This window comes from Dissoconium aciculare, assembly GCF_010015565.1.
Source record: "Dissoconium aciculare CBS 342.82 unplaced genomic scaffold K489scaffold_15, whole genome shotgun sequence".
Lineage (NCBI taxonomy): Eukaryota > Fungi > Ascomycota > Dothideomycetes > Mycosphaerellales > Dissoconiaceae > Dissoconium > Dissoconium aciculare.
Window position 1 is genome coordinate 164,873 of NW_022984965.1, and position 14,654 is coordinate 179,526.

General features: G+C 50.7%; 7 protein-coding genes across 7 annotated transcripts in view; 2 read left to right on the top strand and 5 right to left on the bottom strand.

Moving 5' to 3' along the window:
- The window catches only part of K489DRAFT_345484 (HET-domain-containing protein), a 5,629-nt gene extending 3,856 nt beyond the window's left edge, over positions 1-1,773 (top strand). Inside the window, exons 2-3 of the mRNA XM_033602331.1 lie at positions 323-1,415; positions 1,469-1,773. Of these exons, the coding sequence (XP_033455883.1) occupies positions 323-1,415; positions 1,469-1,574 (1,199 nt within the window). The 3' untranslated portion in view covers positions 1,575-1,773. The remainder of the gene's footprint in view (positions 1-322; positions 1,416-1,468) is intronic.
- Positions 1,774-3,108: 1,335 nt separating this feature from the next.
- Positions 3,109-3,300, top strand: K489DRAFT_326868 (uncharacterized protein; the record flags this gene model as incomplete). The annotated part of the gene is made up of 1 exon (XM_033601940.1): positions 3,109-3,300. A coding segment is annotated over one exon (192 nt), but the record flags the coding sequence as incomplete, so codon positions are not given.
- Positions 3,301-3,798: 498 nt separating this feature from the next.
- K489DRAFT_326810 (uncharacterized protein) lies at positions 3,799-4,480 on the bottom strand (the record flags this gene model as incomplete). Its single annotated transcript, XM_033601937.1, has 2 exons — positions 3,799-3,871; positions 3,933-4,480. The coding sequence occupies 2 exons, from the start codon at positions 4,478-4,480 to the stop codon at positions 3,799-3,801; spliced, it is 621 nt and encodes a 206-aa protein (XP_033455885.1).
- A 1,405-nt stretch (positions 4,481-5,885) lies between these two features.
- K489DRAFT_81659 (uncharacterized protein) lies at positions 5,886-7,652 on the bottom strand. The gene has a single exon (XM_033608950.1). It carries the CDS (start codon positions 7,469-7,471, stop codon positions 5,984-5,986), a length of 1,488 nt encoding a protein of 495 aa, XP_033455886.1. The 5' UTR covers positions 7,472-7,652; the 3' UTR covers positions 5,886-5,983.
- A 410-nt stretch (positions 7,653-8,062) lies between these two features.
- On the bottom strand, positions 8,063-9,181 carry K489DRAFT_434711 (uncharacterized protein). The gene has a single exon (XM_033608568.1). The coding sequence runs from the start codon at positions 9,087-9,089 to the stop codon at positions 8,490-8,492; it is 600 nt and encodes a 199-aa protein (XP_033455887.1). The 5' UTR covers positions 9,090-9,181; the 3' UTR covers positions 8,063-8,489.
- A 341-nt stretch (positions 9,182-9,522) lies between these two features.
- Positions 9,523-11,606, bottom strand: K489DRAFT_384346 (uncharacterized protein). The gene has a single exon (XM_033605839.1). The coding sequence runs from the start codon at positions 11,388-11,390 to the stop codon at positions 9,639-9,641; it is 1,752 nt and encodes a 583-aa protein (XP_033455888.1). The 5' UTR covers positions 11,391-11,606; the 3' UTR covers positions 9,523-9,638.
- Positions 11,607-12,617: 1,011 nt separating this feature from the next.
- On the bottom strand, positions 12,618-14,049 carry K489DRAFT_291748 (glycoside hydrolase family 71 protein; the record flags this gene model as incomplete). The annotated part of the gene is made up of 2 exons (XM_033600199.1): positions 12,618-13,348; positions 13,413-14,049. Coding segments are annotated over 2 exons (1,368 nt in total), but the record flags the coding sequence as incomplete, so codon positions are not given.
- Between the last annotated feature and the right edge of the window lie 605 nt (positions 14,050-14,654).

Sequence of the window (14,654 nt, forward strand, 5' to 3'; positions counted from 1 at the left end):
GTCGGGGTTACTAGCTTTTGATTGGCTGTCTGGACGCCGGCAGTATCCGCAGGGGAAAATAAGGGTTTGGGTTGCAGCTGGAGGGTCACGCTGAGACCCTAATCTATACGGATGAGTGACTCTCGCCATAGTGTACGCGACATGTACAATCTAGATCTATGCCAAGACCTATGTCAAGCAAGTCAAGCAAGTCTCAATCTACGGCTTGACTTGATTACTCATAAAAACCTGGCCGACTTGACTTGGTGACTAACCGCATTTGGATCAAGTCAAGCAAGTCAAGCAAGCCGGACTTGCTTGTGGCCACCTCTGCTCAGACGAGGCATCGAAATTCGGCTCTTGACTAAGACTTTTCAAGAAGCTATCGAGGTCACCCGTAGACTAGGTGTCCGGTATTTATGGATTGATTCCCTCTGCATCGTGCAGAGGAGTGAGACTGATTGGTTGTCCGAGTCCAAGGTTATGGACGAGGTGTATGCGAATGGATATTGCAATATCTCCGCACTCGACTCCAGCGAAGGTTGTCAAGGTCTTTTCCGCGATCGAAACCCAGCCTCATCAGTACTGGACATCGTCCACATGGCGGAAGGAGACATAATCGTAGTTCCAGAGAACTATGGGCGACGCCAGATTGATGAATCACCAGCTTCCAGGAGGGCTTGGATTTGTCAAGAGAGACGTCTGAGTCCCCGTACGCTACATTTTTCAACTCACGAGCTCATGTGGGAGTGCTGTAGTGGGTTCAGATCCGAAATGTTCCCCAAACTGACCCTGCATCGCTCATCGCCTAACAATATGCTACTCTCCGAGGTCTTCTCGACGGCCAAGGATCTTGCACTTCACAAAAGCCGGAATTGGGGCACATGGCGACCCAAGTGTCGACTGTACGAATACCTTTGGTCATATGTGTCACGCTATACGAGATTCCAAATTTTCCAACCAAAAGAGGACCCCGTCTACCTGCAATGGTGGGCACTCCAAGAAGCTGACTCTCGAGCTGACATTACCTATCTCGGTGATAAGGCCCTAGGTATTGCGGGACTCGCAAAAAGATTTGAGCCTCTAATGGGAGATGTCTACAGAGCCGGGATATGGCAGAGACGAATCCGATCAGAGCTGTTGTGGGAAGCAAAGCCCAATGCCGCCTCCCAAGGGAGCGTCGTCCAGCATCAACGTACCCATCCTTCGCCGAGCTTTTCGTGGCTTTCAGTCTCGTTTCCCGTCGTGAGACATACGTTTGGTTCAGACACCAGAAAGATATTTCGCGTCCAGCGATTTGACATGGAGTTTGTGACGGATGACCAGACGGGTTTTGTCAAGAATGCGGTCTTAACATTACGAGCCCGAATGATCCGCATTCACCTCAAGCAAGTTCGCGATACATTTCGTTCCGTCCAGAACGATTGGGCGCAAAGGTTAGTACTGCCATATGGAGAGGAGCAGGACTGGGACTTATATGCAGACATAGATTTCGACTTTCCGCTCCCGTTGATCCAGACCGGATTCAAGTACTTTCTCCTCCTGATGGTTACAGGAATTACGCAAAGCGATCCAGCTTTCGGTTTGGTTGTTGAGCTGAGCAACACTTCGGATACTACATTCCGAAGAGTTGGATATACAAGTTTTGGTAGCGGCGATACCGAGAAGTTCCGTAACATTCGAGTAGAAGAGGCCTCCTATCCTTGCGACAAATGTAATCTTGCAACGGGTAGACATTTGATTAGACTTATATAATTTGCTACGGGTTTATAATCAACCATTTGAGTGACTCTGGCTATAGCTATAGCTACCGGTCTCCACCGCAATATACAGGCTTGTACCTATAGTACTAGGGTACCATTAAGATCTAAGATCTAAACTAGCGATGCTGAATGCGATCCCGGACAGTACTAGTAAGGGAGCATCACGGGTGGACGGACGAATTTCCAACCGTGGTGAGGCGGGTTTCTGGCTGGGAAAGAGGTATTTCGAATACGTTCTTTTCCGGAGCATCGTAGGGGAGTCTTCAGATAATGTTCTCTACTCAAACTTGAGGTAAGATTGCACTTCGTACGCCGTACGCTTGCTGATTATTTTCCTAGTCGGTGTTGCATGAAAGACCGAAGGAACACGCCTTCGACCGAAACGTCAGATAACTTCAGCGCAAGCTCCACTTCAACCTCTTGCTTACCTTTGAAGATGCCTTCCGAAACAATTACTGGTTGATCGATTTCAGCTATCCCTAGGTGGGGGATCTACACCTAAGTGACTCTCACCTATCGCCGCTTACGGGTATATGCAGGCGCGGGAAGAGTATTGAAAGTTGAGTGTCCTACCTAGATTGCTATTCTCCAGCTGTGTTCGAAAGGGGTCGACTGGCTATGGCAGGGTGTCTAAAGCACGTGACTATGGCATGCTGCAATATTACTACTACTCGGTTGCGGCTGTTCCTGGGCTACGACGCATATAAGGCGACATCCGGAGAGCAAACATCGTAGAATAGAGCATAAAGACGCTTAGCATATTACAGAAGAGGTGTAGACATGGCCTGGACTCGCCTTGTCTGCAAGTCAGCTTCTGCTGCCCAGCACCGTTGGGCCCCCAATTGAAGCACTACCCATCTACCAAGACGGTATGTAATCTGGCTTGGAGCCCGAGTGGTGTCGATACGTTTGCCGGAGCATAAGGACAATACGGCGGCTTTGGCGACAGTGCTATCAACAGTCTAAGCAGTGTCGCTGTGACCGCCGTAGCTCCGGCTACTTTGAGGTGTTTCCGCGCCGGTAGACGGACGACGCGACGCCCACGACCAGCCCGGGTACGGACAGCGCCGTATGTGCATCTGCATGGAAGCAGACATGGAAGCAGGCAAACGAGATAGTCGCCGCGGCAAAAAGGGACGCCGAGCAGAGGATCGCCGAAGGCACCGTGGATGAGGCCAACCCGTGGCTGCGCCGGGCCGGCTAGGCGTCGTACTTGGCGGGACAGGACCGCGGAGTGCTCGTACAGCTGGTCGAGGAGCCGGTCGTCGATGATAATCCCACAGGACGTCGCCCGGCCGAAACCGCCGAGAGAATACCAGCAGCAGAGACCACTTTGACTGAGAAGCTTACTATAGCGGTGTAGAAGGCGATGGCCGACGTGGGCGCGGCCAGCCAGGCGACCGTCGCCGGAAGTGGCATCTTGATCCAGATGCAAGTAGTACGGACGGAGCGGGACCAGGTCCGATATCAGCCGCTGCAGCCATACCAGGAGCGGACGTCGATCGCGAAGCGCTGCCGGGTGTGGCAACAGATGCTCGTGTTCTTCGTACGGACGTAACGTATGCGTGACACCGGCACAGCTACCGGGCCAGGGTATCGATTTAATCGGCGGCAGGCAGTAGCGTTCTAGCGCTTGATAGCGGCGGCGGAGGACGTGGTTGGAGGTGAAGAACTAGCGAATGGCGTCGACATTGCGGCCAACGACGAAACTGACGACGAAAGTAATAACGAGGCCTGCAAGAGTCTCGGGGCAGATGAAGCAGTAGCGACAGGAGAGGAAGCTAGTCCGTAGAACGCGCCGCTAACACCCATCCAGCACGGATCTTGCTCGGAGCGGCCGAAAACATATTCTGCGTAGATTGGTGACAGGTCCTCAATATGCGGGTGTGGAAGTTTCGAACACCGAGACCGTCGTCGGGCCCGAGCCTCTACGAGAAAGCGTGCACAATCTGAATTCCCTACCAAGGTGCGTAGCGCCAAAGCTTATAAGAGAGTGATGTTCCGGGGTGTCTCCGAAGAAATTTTCTATTTTCTCTAATAAGCTCGCAGGTCATAGTCATGGTACATAGAATGCTCTTTCGATGGGTTCTCGCGCCGATTCCCATGCTAACCAGTCGGATCTCGTTGTTCTGTGTAAAGCAGTCAGTACGTAGACATTCAAACGCCTTGCAGGAAAAAGGAGGAACATACGGCAGCAATCCCATGCCGTTAACTTTCCAAATGCCCAAAGCTAAAGCCAACAAATTACACCCGACGAACGCAAGTTTCACCAAAATCATCTGCTGCCGGTTGCCTTCACTCTCCAATCTCTGAAACGTCGCGTTGATATTGAACATCGCGGTGATCGGCCCCTTGAACAACATCATCACCATCATGATGCTAAAGATCTGCAGGCTGTTTCCGGACATATACATGCCAATGGCGTTCATGGGGAGTTGCTTTGCAGGCGCGAGAGCAAGTTCCCAAGCCTTCTTCAATTTTAACTGATCCATCTCTTCCGTTGTGGGAGGTTTGCGTGGTGTGACTGCATTACTGGATGCGCCGGCGACGGCTGTAGAGGATTTGATGGATTGCTTCGTGGAGCGGCTTTGGATGGTCGTGGAGGATGGAAAGCCCGGTGGGTCAGGGAAGACGTGTGCTTTCGATTTGGTCGCAACTGTTGTAGCCGTCACACCGGATATGGAGTTGAGATCGACTAGCCATTGCGGCGATGAAGCCGCGAGCGGTTGTGCGGTCATTGTTGCCATGGTATAGATGTTGCAGTGCGTGTGGTCTGCCTGCGCTTAATGCTTTCAGGTGACGTTCAGGCGGGATGCATAAAATGCACAGGCTTCACAAATTCGGTATCACGTGCGCTGAATATCCATGCAAACCTTGGAACCTCCGCGGCCATCTGGGAAGTGCTGCTTCAGGACGGATTACCTTAGACAGGGCCGAAGTGCACCCAATCGCATCGAAATGTAAATGCTCATACCGCGCCGGGACGTACGATCGCCGAGTTTTCGAGTTTCCAGCTAATAATTGAGCACAATTATGCCGGCAAGGCGAAGTGGGAGACGCATGAGATCACTAAATTCCTAGCTAAATCGAATTCATCTGCCCACTTCTCGCTCATGTTTCTCCTCCTCGTTCATTGCAGATCTCTGCATATACTGACCTCATAGATCGCAAACCACCATGACCCAAGAAGTCATGCCCCACATGATGAAAATGACGGGCGCTGGTGAGAAGGGTGGCCCTCCAATGCCAGAAATGCTCACTGCATCGGCCGTTGAAGAAACCCAAGCCAAAGCGCTTCCAGATTTTCGAAGATCACTCGCGATTGCAAGCTTTTCTTGCGCGACACGAAGCTACCATCCGTAAGCGTTGGCTCAAGCAGATATCGGAGCAACGTCGAAAAACATTGCTCCCGGTGTGGCTTCCGGACAAGATGAGTGCCACACATCACCCCGATTCTGCGGGTTTCTACAGGGAAGCCCCACAAGATGGCAGCCAACAGACGGTCTATCGCAGCGCACATATCTGGCCGTATATCAACGAAGAGGATCTGGTACAGCCGCGAGCACTACTGATGTTTATGCACCCCCGCGTAGAATGATCGCCTGCGGAATCCGCGGCCCCCGATTCGCTGGCAATTCATATGTGCGTCAAGACTTCGAGCACGGTCTCTACAGAAGAGCTCATCACACCATTCTCCCATGTCTACCTTGATCTGCAACATCGAACGGAGCGGACATGAAGCAGGATCCTGCTTCAATCTTGATGTTGCGCACAAAGGATAAAACCTGAGGGCTGATGGCGAAAAGGTCCTCACAAGCATTGATCGACCACGAAAGCCCGCCAATACCCCTTCCAAAGACTTTCACGCTCGTGATCGCGCCTTGAAAACATTTCGAGTGCTCTCTTTCATTCCTTCGACAACCGCCACGCCAGGTGAGGTTTCCCGGACGGACTTTCTTCATGCAATGACATTGGTCGGCTTTGCTGCGACGAAAATGTATGGCTCTACATGGCAATTCCAGCCATCTTGGCGTTGAGCGAAGCATCCATTTCCATGAACCATATCCTTGCGGCAAAATCCCGTTTCATATGTCATGGAGACATGGAAGACATCTGCAATGTACGTATGGATAGGAGGCTCGGACTCATGGGCTTGCTTATACAATAATCGCGAATGGCGATGTTCGCGCATCATCAGCGACGTATGCAACGCGGGCAAACTTCCTCTGCGACGCAAGCTTTCAAGGATAGATGAACGGTCCTGATGGCATGCGTCCTTCTTGAAAGAAGTCCTCTCGGGAGACAGATTGCTTCTCGAAACAGAGATACCATCTATTGTTGCCGTGCTGCCAAGTCCATACGTGCCACGGTTGATTCTTGGCCCACTCCTTTATGTTCTTCGGGACCAGGTGTCGTTCTTTGTTTGTGACCCCAAAGTGGTGGTTCTCAACAACAACACTTCGTAGACGCGTGAATTCCGGGTCGGAGAGAAACTGTAATATCTGATCAGTATGCCTCCTGGTCGTCTGTGGTGTGGTTCCGCCTTGTCCCCTTGTGATACTAGAACCAGAATCACAGTGCAGGTACTCGAGATCCAACGGCAATATCTCGCTGAGATGTCGTCTCGACAACGGTCCCGATTGAATACCGGGATTATAGCCAGGGCTACCATCGAACAAGCAGTAATAGTTTATGCGCAGCGCCAAGAGTGAGTGCATGTCTTGCAAATTAGGGATCCCGACAAGCTCTCCTCGACCTATCATATCGATTCCAAGATTTTTCAGCGGCGGACGATGCTTGCGGAAAGCGTTCAGTAAGTCTGTCCAGAAACCCTGACGGTAATCAAGTGAAAAACTCAGGTGCTCTACACAAGGCAGATATTTGAAGATGTCTTTCAGAACCTCTGAGCGCAGCGGTCTGTGTTGATAGTTGTTGTACCATGCCGTTGGGTGCTCTTCAGCCATCGGACTGTAATGAAACCGGCGAACAGTGCTCATTGGGCTGGACGCGACGCCCAGAAGCTTGGTAGATGCGTCCGCAATATTGAACAGGGCAAGGCGTTTGATGTTCGGTAATTGAAAGAACGGTACCAACTTTTCTACGTGCACGAGTCCCGACCCTTCCAAGTCAAGCGAGACAAGCTTTGTTAGAACCAATGGAGAGCCCAATTTGGCGATCTCTAACACCTTGAAAAGTGGCGAGTGCGGGATCACCAGGTGGTCGTCGGTGAGACCGATGCGACTCAAGTTGATGCATAGCAGCAATAACAGTGCTATCTTGGCGGCGTCGGCAGCAGCTCCTCTTCGCATAAGATTTTGCTCCAATTGTTGTCGGAGCTCTGCCGATGAATTGACTTCGTTCAGAGCAAGATCCCACGAAACTGGTTCCTCGAGAGACTCTTGGCCAGGGCGCGGGGTTAGGATCCGTGTCCGCGAAAAGTTCAATGCAAGCACATGTTGAGCTCGCCGTGGCTGCTCTGCGATTGTGCGCATGAAGTAGTGAAAAGATCCTTCATTCTTGATCGCTGCAAAATCGATTCTTCGGTATAGTAGAGGAGTGACTGCGGCGTGCCAGGTCTTGCAGACCCGTGAGACACTCAGCCAAGTCTTTGGTCGTTCTTTGAGGACAATATCTTGACAAATCAAGTGGACAATGTCTTCATTTAGCCGCGGCACGTTTAGCAGCTGAGCTGCTCCTCGCCCATTATAATCGACATACTTCATAATCATGATGGCGCTTGATATGGAGCGCACCACAGGCTTGTATTTACGATAGCAGAGTGATGTAGTCGTCTAGTGGTTATCCCGTCGTGCACGCTCTGCGATTTGCCGCACCATGCAGTGGCATTTCATGTATCATGTATCGCTTCACATTTCATGTTTGTGTCATAAGCTCACATCGCCCAGATTGACTCATAATGAGTATGCTTCTGTTTACACAATGTTCAGTCCTGCTGCATCCTTGAGCGATATTGTCCTGACAATATGCAGCATGGCTGACCACCTTATGACTCATCCAAAAGCTTGACCACATCGGGAATCTTTTCATTGGCCACTACAATCATTAACCGGACGAGCCGTATCATAAACTGGTCAGTATGCTACTTGTACTTCTGTAAGTTGGGTCTGACATCGCAGTAACATTAGATAATAGGATAATACGACAATGACAGCATAAATGTATAAAATTCGCAGAGTGAGGTCGAGCTCCCGACGCGCAATGTTAAATTTTCTGCCAAGTCCACTGCTGATTAAACATTTACTACCCTTCATGATGCTTCCAAATGCGGTCGGTCATCTTTGGACTAAAAGATTGACGGAAGCTTGTTTACCATGAAGATTCTGCGAGTCAGTAGGCGCGTCTTTAACGAACATGGTTTAGGCCCAGCCTCATCTACTATCGAAACCTTGGTCTCGGACAAGGCTTTGCTTATATTGTGGTCGACATGAAGCTCCTTCGCAATTCCGAGTCTCACGATGAATAACAAGAGCGGCACGGAGTCCGATCTATCATCGTGAACAAAAGTAAATCGCGTTGGCATACACTGAAGCCTCTCCATAGGAACACAGCCGGGGGTCTCACAGCGGAGAGAATACGCGTTTAATGTCTTGCTGGCCTCAAAAACATTCTTGCGATGACTGAAATAACTTCGAACTGTCGCGAAGCGATCCATCGCTGGAACTCCACCCTAGGCTTACGACTGTTGCGCAGGGTCAAGTTTTGGGCGACCGTAGAGCAGCACGTCACTTATCTGAGTTGTGCGAAGTTCTCGTGGCACATCAGGGAAAGCAATTGACTTATTTGTCCGGCCATATGTGCTTCAGAAGTGTAGGAAGTATAAGCTGCCCGTTCCCAAGAAGGGTGCATTACCAAAAAGTCCAGACTCGTTGGTAGTGACCTGTCCAGGTAGTCTTCACCCCAACGAGCGCCTGACATATGCTGTAAATTGTCTGCGTCACCTTCACCACTCTCGTCTTGGAAATCGTCTTCGCTTTCTTCATCTTTTGAGCCGTCTCCGCTCTCCCCATCTTGAGAATCGTCTTCGTCTTCCTCGTCGGGTGAGTCGTCTTCGGTCTCCACATTTCGTGAAACGCTTTCGTTTTGATCATCTTGGAAACGGTCTTCGTCTCCCTTATGTGTACGAAACATGAGGAAGAGAAAGTGCATGTCAACAACCAAAGTTTTGAGTACAGGCATCAAGGCAAGCCTCGCGGGAGGGATCTCGGTATGTCCATGACCAGGTAGAATCTGACGGACCGGCACTGTAAAGTGCAAGCTTTGATGTTCTTTCCGTAGATTCGAAGCTTCTTGCAACCTGATGCCAAAGTCCACCTCTGTTGAAGCCATCGCCGTCGTCGAGCTGAACGGCGCAGGTTAGATCCTCCAAGCCGGGCATTGCATGCAAGATAAGATACCAACCAACATAGTTGTAACATACCAGTTCTGCGTCGAGGCGTGCTTCAACGTCCGCGCATGTTCATCACATTGCATCCTGTAACCGCGTGCACGTATTTCCACAAATACTGAAGTATGCCCAATCTGGAGCGTAAATATACATATATATATGTACTCGCATCATCGATCTAGCACTTCTATGCACGCGTTCATTGCTAAGGAAAACGCGAGACGCTTTCACAGACAGTTGCGGACTATAGTCGCGAACGCCGATTGTATCCAACCTGCTGAGCTCGAGAAGCTCAGCGGCTTGATGAAGCGCTGCCGCGTAAGCTCGGTTTCCGAGCGCCTTGGTTTGAGAATTTTGCTCGCATGGAGAGTCACTCTGTGGAAATTTCTGGGGATCTTTTCATTTGATATGCGATTATTGTTTTACAAAGCTACTCCATTGCTCAAACCCCATCACTCGAAATCGCACTTGGGCCAGGATGTTGGTCCGATTCAGCTGGAAGTGAGACGCCGCCCAGCGGCGAATGCTTTGCATTCAGAGCATTGATCAGGGGCCCTGGCTTCGATTTCCTCCAATTGAGAGATGACCCAGCTCCTCACTCGTGGTAACTTCCCGGGTGGTCTTGGGAATCGGGGCTCGTCCTGTACTTGCGCCATCGCATTGTGACGTTCTTGCGTGTAGAGCGAATCCAGCCGCGCTTCCCGCAACCAGTTTGGTTCCGATGGATCTCTGTGCTTTGGTCTGAATAGCGAAGGTCTTGTCAAGAAAATGCGTTCAGTGGACTTGTGACCGGGCCGACCTGTGTTGATTCCGATGTCCCATTTGTGAGATATGATCAGATCCTTGAAACTGAAGAGATCGTTCCAGAGAGAGCAATTGCCCAGTATTACCAGTTGAAGCTCAGAGAATGACTCGTGAGTGAGCAGGTATCGTAGCTGTCTCTGGTGCATCGCAAAATCGTCCCCTTGAGGAAACATTGCAGTAAATGACAAATGCTTCAGAGTCGGAGGAAGGAAGTCAACGAAAAATGACTCGCTATACAGTCCATTGGTTGGGCCATGTTGCCCATGCCCGTCGTACTGATGACGATGTAGGAAAAGAAGCTCAGCGTCTAGATGCAACGATTCCAGACATTGCATGTCTCGAAGACTGAACTTTGCTTCGTAGATGTGACGGAGTCTTGATGTTTCCTTACCATTGTCGAATATGGTTTCATGATTCACTTCTGCAGTCATGTATCCGAGGTCCCAATCGTGGCTGCTCAAGATGAATTCAAAATGTTTGATGCTCTTGCCATTATCACACAAAGCTGAATATGTCGTATGCAACCCTTCCTTCGGGTGATGGTCTTGAAAATGAACTATGCAGTGTAGGTTGTAAATCACAGAGAAATGTTCGAGCTGGGGAAGGTAGCTCAGGATATCTGGTATCGGGCTGGAGTATGGCTCTTTGTTCAATCTTCGCACCAAGTTGAAAGATCGAATAGATTTTGAACTGCATTGAGGTATGTCGGCTGCAAACCCTTTATTGTCCATCTCGTGCGCTGTGACTTTTTCGAGCGATGGTAGTTGCAGGAGATAGGCGATATCATTCATGTTGATGCATCTGCTGTAATCCTGAATGCCCGCAGAACTGGTGGGGTCCTCTTCTACTATATTGAATACCTCCACCTCGCGGATATTGATCGCCGATTCAGGTGTACACAACATTCGCCGCAATGCTATGAATTCCTCGAAAAACTTTGTGAAATTATTCTTGTAGCCGAAAACGTGGGTAGGCTCAATGAAATTTCCACATTCGAGGTTCTTGCATAAGAGGAGTAAGAGCATAATTTTGGTCCGGGCTTCAGTTTCGCGGAAAGCTGCGAGTATCAATTGTCGAAGGTTGGGAGATAAGCCCTGCAACGACTCGATAGCGAGAATGAAGTCGTTCGATGGCTCTGAGTTGTAACGCGTCATGTCTTTGCTTGGGAATTTGACGGATTTGACATGTTCTGCACAATGAGGGTACTTGATAATGGTCAATACGAAACGATCAAACGTCGTCAAGTGATCTTCTTCGGTATCCAGATCTCGTACAGCCTCATCTTCTGAGAAGTCGAGCGCCTTGTAAAGGCATTTCCTGAACAGATTGGACCAAAGTCGGCAGGTCAGGGTTATGTTGCGTAAGGTGCTGTCTCGCTTGTCCCCTTCAATGCATTCCACGATCTGTATGAGCAATTCGATGGGTAAGTAGGGAGTCATCTTGAATTTCAAAAGGCTGTGATGAAGCGCTGTGAAGTGATCGACCAACGGCTCAAGTGAAGCTTTGATGTCCGGGCATTGTCGATGAAAACGCAAAAGGCAAGTTTGCCTACATCAGATGGTCATCGCACATATATATGTGGAATATCTCAAGGTTCGTCATTAGTTGGTTGTGGAGGCACGGCATCCCTGTGCTGTGCGTATCACATTGCTGTGAGTGTGTCCCTCTTTGTCGCGGGCGGCTACAGTGCCCCAAGGAAGTTTTCGCCTTCGACAAACACCATTTGCTCGCCGAAATATATTTCTAATCTTAGACGTGTTTCTCCAACGATGACTGCCTAGGTATTTGAGGATACTGATGTTTAGTTAACGCTTCCGATGAATAGATGCTGTGCAGCGATTCCGCGCGAAATGTTAAGCAGCTCCAAAGTCCCACAGTCCCAGACATTCGCCGATGGGCTTCGAGATGATTTTCAAGATTTGTTACCTACACGATGATGGATCGATTTTGCATAATTATCGCGCACTAATTCCAAAGCCGTTCTATTCCTACCTGCCCAGGTGGATACTCAACGTCACAAATTCGTCGAGACGCGAGCGTCTGTACCTCCTGGCGACGTTCAGCATCCATTCTGTGTTTCTAGAATTTGGGCGCCCAAGCTCGCTCGCAGCTACATTTCAAGCCTCACGCCAATCGACCTGAGAAGAACGTTCAATCCTGCGCCGAAAGTCACGGCGACGAGAAATGGCGATTTTCCATCTCTAGCGTGCGACATCGTGGGTGTGCAGGAATGCTCTTCTGAGAGAGTGCTACTTCACAAAACAAGGATCCGGGATGGATGGGGAGCGAAGGATTTCTCCCACGCATGTCCCGCAGGTACCTATGTGACCATGCTGTGTCGCACGTTTGCGGGAGATGAACAGATATCCTTTGAGGACACGTAGATACTGTGCAGGGTGTTTGCAGAAGGAAGCCAGGGAAGATCTTGAAGACACCATTTCGATTCATGTCATTTCTTTCATTGATCATGTCGGGTCATTTCAAACAAAGTGTTCACGCCACTTTCAGTCATCGAGGCTGTCCTTTCTACATATCGTGGCCCACGGCAGACCAGCTGCGCGGGAAGCAAAGGAAGCACAGAACGAATATACTCTCACAGGGACCAACTTAAGTCACCGCTGTAGCACAGTGTATCAAATCGGGACGCCCAACCCCGGCCCGGCAAGTCCCACGACCGGATTGAAATTCTGCCAAGCGCAATCCTGCGTGACAGCAAGCGGACCTTGCGCGAACTGTACGACCGTACCGTTGCGCATGACCGCGACTTCCGGCTTGACACCAACCGCATGATCGCCCAGATCAGTAGGAAACGGGATCGAGCCGATGGTCGGACCGAGCTTAGGATCAGCGAGGAAGGTCCAGCCTTTGTTCTTGCCAAGTGAAAGGCTGATGGTCGAAGGCTCCTTGACTAGCGCCCAAGCGAAGACGGCGTCGGCGGGGAGTTGGGAGTTGCGGACGGAGGAGCCAGGGGATGTCCCGCCGCGACAGACGGCGTCCTTGGGATGAACGCGGTACCAGAAGACGACGCGGTCTTTCGTGACACGAGGCGGGACGCCGGTCTTCCACCATGAGATGTAGAATTGTGCCATGAGGCGCCAGGGGCTGTGGTCGAAGCCGTAGATGTATTGGGCCATGGTGCCGAAGTCGGCGTAGTCGCTGCTGGTGATCTCTGGAGAGGAGAGATCGCGGATGTAGTGGGATTCGCAGAAGTCGTTCCAGGTGAGCAGCTCGATAATGTCGGGCAGGAAGGCGGGATTGGTGGTGTTGGAGGTTGTGTTGGAGGCTGGGTCGCCGAGGATTTGCTTGAAGCGGGTGGCGAAGAGTGTGTCGGACTTTTGGACCCAGGCGTCCATGTAATTGCCACTGTTGAGGTCTTTGAATTGCCAAGGCGAGAGCGCTGATGAGACATGTCAGCAAGATAACCCGACGGGTCTGTGGTGGGAAAAAGCACATGAACGTACCCATGATGTATGGTCCAGCACGACCAGCCTTCTTCAAAGCTGATTGGAAGGTGCGATCCGGCGTGACATTTAGATCGTTGGAAGTGTCAAGTGGCCAAGCCTGCCAATTGAAATATCCATCAATGGAAGGGTAGTCATTGACAAGCTTCGAAGCAGCCGCCTGAGCGTCTTTCTGGGCGCTGTATGAGTATCCGGTGAGCGCAGGTGCAAGAGTGATGGCGTTGGTAGATTTCATAGCATTCTTCAAGTCTTGGAAGAAGTCATTGCCGTATTGAGCGACTGAATCACCACCATATGTCGAGACGAGGATGTTGTTGTTCCAGCGAAAGGTAGCCGAGTTGCCAGCATACTTGTCAATCATGTGCTGCATGAAGGTCTGATTCCAGAATGTGGTACAAATGGTGTGACTCATGTCGAAGGAGAACATCAGCTTGAAGCCCTTCTTCTGAGCCACGCTGAAAGCATCGTCGATGCGGTAGAGCGTCCACTGCATATCCGGGCTGCAATCAGGAGCGTGCCAATTCAATGCGAAGCCATCAATCCCGATCTGCTGCGCTGCAGTGATGTCTTTGCTCCATTGCTCGAGGTTATAGGCGTACGCGTTGTCCATCATGAAATGAGCGAAAACGATTCGGGCATGGGTGATGTGAATCCACGCCAGCACCGTGAGCAGAATGGAAAGGAGAGATAGGCGCATTCTCAGTTGAGGTGAGGAGACGTCTGGAACGAATGACCCGAAACGAGTGAATGCGATATTTCTTACCAGCCAGCCAGGACCAGAGAAATTTCGTATTGGTGATCAGAGGCTCAGCCGAACCACGTCGAGCGAGAGTTCTCGTTTTGCAGAGGTTTCTCCGAAAGACCGACCGAGTGCTGGAAGGAGCCAAGATGCAGAGAATGGACGGCGACCGAGGAACCAGCGGCGGCGCCAAATGGTGAAGACCACGTTGAATGAGCGGATGTGTCGGCTGCTGGGCAAACGACGGTGAGGTGTTCAAGCGAAGGAATGTGGGTAGTTAGAGATGATTGTGTTGTGCGTGAGCGAAAAGAAAAGGGTCAGGTCAGATTCCAATTGAAGTTTGTGATCGCGACGCATTTGGTGAGCTCAGCATCAAAAGGGACTGCCGACAAGCAGCCTAAGCGCGCTGATGGGCTCAAACAGTAGCGTGTACACTTGCAATCTCGGCGTGTCAATGGGGAGGAGCTGCGTGTTTCACTTGATGATATCTGACTGTGCGGCCT